The following is a 6534-nucleotide window of genomic DNA, read 5'->3' as shown; positions in this document are numbered from 1 at the left end:
ACTAAGATGAATGGATTCATTTTTTATTATTCATGATTGAATAAAATTGCTGGTGGTGGTGGGGGTGACGACTTTAGGGGGAGGGGGCACCAGAAAACGTTTGAGAACTATTTAATCAATTGAAATATCAGTTATATTCTGACAGACTGAACAGTGGCGGCTGTAGCTAATATTGTGACCACAGACTGTAAATAAAGACAGACGTCGCCTCCGTGACGTCACCCTCAGGTTTCTGAAGCTCAGAGTGAGCTGCTCCACCGTCACCATCTTGGCAGCGTCTGACTCCGCCCCCTAACTCCAAGCTAATCCAAAAGCCAGTTTGTGGCAAACATACGCTCCTCCACCTGTCACTCAAAGAGGCCACGCTGTAAATCCTCCATAACTTTAGTCCTTGTAAAATGTAAACAGGTGAGTTATATAAACAGGTGTCATGAAGGAGGAAATTAGCTCTAGAGACCAAAACAGTTTTTGTACCAGGCGGTAAACATGTTTATTGCTGCTGTAAAGTTGGACATTTGAACATGGGAGTCTGTGGGGACTGACTCACTGTTGGAGCCAGACTCTAGTGGTCGTTAGAGGAACTGCAGCTTCTGGTTCTTCAGTGTTGCTCAGTAAGCTAACGTTAGCCTTTGCGAACGTTGTGTGTGGAGCTTTGCACATATACAGTTTCTTCAGTCACATTTTCAGAGTTTTGCATCGACTTGGTGCCGAAGTCTCGGTTCTTGTGACTCCATTCGAAGGTTAACTTTCTCTGGATCAATAGAACTGTTATAGATCATTCAGACAGTTTCCTGTCTCCATACTGAGGAAAGAGGAATTCAGAGACGGCCGCCTGAGCTGAGCAGCACATTAAATCCCAGTTAACTGAACCAGTGAAACCTCTAAAAGTCCCTGTTCCTCCCTCGGGCTCCAGAAGTCAGTATTCTGCCCTGAAGCTGCAAATCACAGTCCTGTGAGAAGAAACATCTTAAAATAGACTAAATTAGAGTTTGTTTGCTGACGGAAAACTGTCTCAAATGAAGCAGCTTTCTAACTCCTTCTAACTAACTCCAACTCATTTCTTTAACTCTTCTGAAAACTGGAAGGAAACGAACTGCTCTGCAATATTATTAAAGTTGCATTTTCAAATTATTCTCAAGGTTTTAAAAAGGAAAAGACAAAAAAGTATATTTATATATTTTTTAAAAGTATAAAACTATAAAAGTTTATATATTTCACAATTTAAAACTTGATTTGAAATATTTCGGTGTGTGTGAGTTTCTCTAACCACAGTGTGTGGTTCTGTTTTAATCACCATTTATATCGTGAATCTTCTGCACCTCTATCACACCATCATCAACACTTTCTTCATCACTGGGATATTAAACGTCATATCTGCGGCTCAGACTGACTGATCTTGTATTTCTGCGGCGGAGAGACAGATATCGATAACTGATAATAATCAAAACCTAAAACCTGCTGACACGAAAGCAGCTGATATCATTTTAAAACTCACAACAGGAACATTTTGTGACAGAGATAGTTGGATAAAAATACTGACAGTACATATAGTAGATGAACATGAAGCATCACTGACATTTAAATTACAGCTGCAACGATCAGCTGATTAATCGTCGCAGCTCTAAATTGATTAATCGTTTAAGTCCTTTTTCAAGCACAAACAGAAACTCTCTCCGGTTCCAGCTGCTCAAACGAGAGCGTTTCCTGCCGATCTCAGCTGTTTCAATCACAGTAAACTGAGTCAGACATGATGTGAAACGTGCACGTGCACAGTCCAAGTGGAAAGGTGTTTTAAAACATCATTTAGGGGCAAAGTTAGTTTTTTTTTTAAGTCGGATTTGTCTGATGATTGTTTGCACGCAGTTTATAATCTCCCAGTAACCACTGAAAGTCAAGTTACGACTCTCTCCCCATTCATTCAGATGGCAGCCAAGATGGCTGCTGAGTGGAGACACTTGCCTTTTAGCACTTTGACTGAAAACCTTTAGGACGGAAACAAGACGTATGAAGATTTCACTATTTCCATTATTTAATAGATCAAATGATCGATCGATTGATTGATATAGAATAATCATTAGCTGCAGCCCTAACTTAAAGAACAGGTGTGATAACCTGCACTCAGCCGCTGGGTGATCGTGTTGGTGAAGCTGACAGAGTCGCTGCATGTCATTTATTTAAACCAACATTATGACACACGTCCTGATGAAGCTGCTAAACGTTCACACACTTTCCTGGAAAATAAAAATGGTGTGTGAAGTTTCAGTCCAACACAAACTGCATATCAACACCGAACAGCTTCGACACAGAGCTACTGCTGCCGCCAACGCACACACCCTGATGCTATTAGCTGATTGGACCACCCACACACTCCCACTGCTGCGCGTGTGTGTGTGTGTGTGTGTGTGTGTGTGTGTGTGTGTGTGTGTGTATATAAAGGACAGGGGCAGGATGAATTCCCAGAAAAGACAGAGCCCAACAGGGTGGTACTGTCAGTTAATGGAGGAGGAGGGGGGGGGGGGGGCGACAGGACATTATTAATTAACCTCTCCATTAGGGCTGCAACTAACGATGACTTTTATTGCGAATAAATCTGATGACGACTTCCTCCGTCTTATAAGAGTCGTGTCTATAAAATGTCAAAAAATACCTAATAATGCCTGTAATAGTTTCCCACAATGCAACACGTCGTCTTCAATCGTCGTTCACGAGGACACAGAGATATTCAGTTCACTGAAAATAATAAAATAATAAAATCTTCTGATTTTAGAAGCTGGAACTGTTGTGGCATTTTTGTTTTAAAAAACAAGATTAAAACGTTATTTGATCATCAAGATAAACAACAAGAGTTTGTTGTTTATTATCTGTAATAATCCAAAAGCCAAAGGAAAAATCCCACTGGTTGTTTGTGGAGGGAACCAGGGTGACGATAACTTCCTGGTTAGCCTGAAGACATATTTCATCCCTGCAGCTCTTTATTAGCTACTGTGGCTAAATTTGTATTAAACTTTATTGAAGTTTACAACCTTCAGTTTTCATTGAAACTTTTCAGAAAGGCGCGGATTCAAGTTTACAGTCGTTCTGGAGGTTATACTTTGTGCTGCTGTGTCGCTGTATCGTGTCGTTATGTTAGCAGCAAAATTAGCATCGTAAACAAAAACCACCAAAACAAAACATAGTAAAACAAACGCTTAGTTTAGCTTCCCACAGCCCGAGAAGATTTACTCCAACTGCTCGTTTAAATCGACCTAGAGATTCACTTTACTGTCATCTTACTGAAAACCATCAAATATTCACGTAATTAATTAAAGATATAAATAAATAAAAATAAAGTGAATATAAAGTGAATAAAAGTGTCTTCTTTGTTGTTTTCAAATGCTTGAAAAAAAAACATTAGGAAAATTATGAAAGAAAATTAATGAAAAACCAGAGAATGTTTTGACATTTTTGCTTGAAAAATTATTCAAATAAAACGTCACATTTTCAACTAAACCTGAACATTGAGTTCGTCGTGACGACAGGATTTACTGCAGCATAAGACCACATCAGTTTTAGCTAGGTGTACCTAATAAACCGGCCGCTCAGTGTGCTGTATATACATATTACAAAATGTCTTTCTGCTTCATTAAGACACAGGTTAATGCTGCTGCTTCTCTGCAGTAACTTCACTGAACATCAGTGAATCTCCCGGTTTCTGCTGCTGCTAAAATAAATAAATAAATAAATAAAAAACTTTACCAGCACTGTCATTTTTTCTTTCTGTCACTGGAGACTGAGACACACTTGTTCCAGAGATACAGCTGCACGATTTATGACTAAAACAATCACTCACATCATTTCCTTGACACTCAGATCACAAACATTTATGAGCAGGGCTGTGGGGTAAAACCTCAACACCCCGGGGAACTGCCTGTCTGTGGTGCCGAGCACTGACGACGGGTTCAATGACAAATGCTCGGTCAGATTCTCACTCGTGTTTAATTATTCTCTGATCGAATAAGTGAAGTGGCGGCTGGTTCGGTCCTTACTGACCCCTCTGCTTCTTCCCTGTTTGTGCAATAGCTGCTTCGGATTTACTGTGTGGTAATTTCATTAAACTCTTAATTTAAGAATCTGCATCAAGTGAAAAAAAAGAAGTGGATTTGATACAGATTCATTTTCAGGCTCTTATCTCGTGCTCCAGTGTTGTACAACACTGTGGCGCAACTACCGATTATTCTCCTTATCGATGAATCTGGAGATAATTTTCTTGATTAATTTGTTTGTTTTGTCAATAAAATGTCAGATAAAAGGGAAGAATGTCTGTTATAGTTTCCCACAGCGCTGTGGTTATGTATTCAAATAACTTGTTCTATAACAATCCAAAACCCAGAGAGTTTACTCTCAGATACGACAAAGAAAAGCAGCAAATCCTTCAACCAGCGAACGTTTGACATGTTTGCTTTGAAAAACTATAATAAAACAGCTGCAGGTTCATTTTCTGTCGACTGTTACTGGGTGAAATAACCAGCCGAGGATGTCAGGTTTGGTAAATACAACAAGTCAAACACCTGATACATCAAACACAGAAGCAAAGATCACATCAAAATCCAGTATTTAGAGATTTACAGCACAACAACATCTCATCATATCACCCCACTCTGGTTGTCAAGATAAATATAAATAACATTAAACTCAGTGATATTAATCTGTCTCTGTGTCTGTTGTCTGTGAAGTGAAAACACACTCGCCCGAAGCCAAATCTGTGTTTGTGGAGCAGACAGCGGGGAATCACAGTGAGCTGAGGTAAACACAGACTGTGATTGGTCCAACAGTTTACCTGAGCATCATAAACCCACAGCTATCACACCTGGTAAAGTTTCATTTTGCACTTCTGCTCTTATGAACAACGACAACACCAACATACATTTAAAAAGAAGTTCGGACAAAAGACCCAAACACCTGCAGATCCCTGGCACTTACCCATCATGCACCACTGCTGCGTGATGTCACAGAGGAAATAAGAACAACTGTACAGGACAGACCATGCTGAGCGCAAACTTCAAATGTTTAATCACTTTACAAATGTGAAAAACCAAATGACAATTTCAGTTGATAATTCAAAGAAGCATCTGCCAACAAGCACAAACTGATGTGAAAAATAAACCAGCAGAGACGCTTTGCATTTGTGAAGCTTTAATTAGCAAATGTTATTTTATTTTTACTTATATATATAAGTTAAATAAACCGTCAATACTAAAACACACACAGCCAAGTTTACAGTCAATGTTCCTACATGTTCCACTGTAAAGACCCAACATAATAAACATGACACCAAAGATCAAACCCGTGTCCTAACTTCACCTTTCACCTGGACAGTCAAACTTCAACATGCTCCCCTCGGTGTCTACCTTTAAAATGTTAATTAAGTCTTAAGTAAGTAGCGCCATAAATAAATGATTAACGTGAGTTAGATTCTGACTCCACAGGTGGACACCTACACACTCAAAGCATCGCATCCTGGTTTAGCCAGATAACAACATGCTAATACTCAGTGTTTACAAAGCTAACTACCTGCTGGATGTCCTGACTTTAATACTTTAACCGTCACGCTAAAATCCGTTTTTAATTTAAAAAAATGCTGATTTTCATTAAGCACTCTTGGTAAGGATCTCAGATCATTCACAACTTAAAGTCCGTAAAGTAAAACGTTTGGGTGTATTATTCAATACGGGATAGCTCTACATTAAAAACTACACACACACCTTTACATCAGGTGTAGTTAACTTTATCTGTTAGCTACAGTAGGAGAGTACTCCGTTTTAAAAGGCAGCTCTGATTGTCATGAAATTAGCTGCTATTAAGTGTCTCAAATCAGTTCCGTATCTACCAGCAGAACAGCATAATTTCTGAAATATATTAATGCATGTCCTACTTGATAAATGTATGTGTGACAACAGGTGACGCCTCACTGAAGTGATCTGATTTTTTTCTAACGGAGTTCGGCGGGACGTTTCTCTCCGCGGCGACTCGAACGTCTCGCGGGCAGCAGGGTGACAGCGACGTTCACGTAACATAGTAAACAAGCCAAGTTAGCCGTCGCAGCTAATGCTTGCTAACTACGCTAACGACGTATCGGAAATGGACAACAAGAGGCGACAACTTTTTTCTGCTGACACTGTACGTCTAACAAAACCTACAGACTCTATCGCCTTAAGTTGATATTTGCTGTAGATGCGCCAAATCTAAGCAGAGCGCCATGTAGAGGGAACAGATAACGTTATCTTGGAGCCTGGCAAGCCCAGGCAAGGCCTCTCTTCCTCCGGGCAGCTCTCCTCCTCCTGCCTCCGTCTCAGACTTACCCTGGTCGAGGTGATGTCCATCATAACCTCCTGGAAGGCGGCTGTCTCCTCGGCCTGCCGCTGGGTATGCAACGCTATCTTCTCGCTAAACTTTCGGGGGTTTGAAGCCCCGGACCCGGTGCCCGAGGTGGGTCCGGGTCCGGGTCCACAGCCGCCTGTACCCGTCGCAGACATCTTCACCGAGCGGACGGGACGA

At 40.6% G+C, this 6534-nt stretch overlaps 1 protein-coding gene across 1 annotated transcript in view; it reads right to left on the bottom strand.

Annotated features, from left to right (window-relative positions):
• LOC111648947 (CREB-regulated transcription coactivator 2-like) overlaps positions 1-6534 on the bottom strand; it is a 13392-nt gene extending 6858 nt beyond the window's left edge. The window contains exon 1 of the mRNA XM_023398700.2: positions 6339-6534. Coding sequence (XP_023254468.2) covers positions 6339-6512 — 174 coding nt within the window. The 5' untranslated portion in view covers positions 6513-6534. The remainder of the gene's footprint in view (positions 1-6338) is intronic.

Source organism: Seriola lalandi, unplaced genomic scaffold, assembly GCF_002814215.2.
Source record: "Seriola lalandi dorsalis isolate HSWRI2012SDOR001 ecotype SW California unplaced genomic scaffold, Sedor1 jcf7180002049740, whole genome shotgun sequence".
NCBI classification, from domain to species: Eukaryota; Metazoa; Chordata; class Actinopteri; order Carangiformes; family Carangidae; genus Seriola; species Seriola lalandi.
This window is presented reverse-complemented; position numbering and strand designations above follow the sequence as displayed.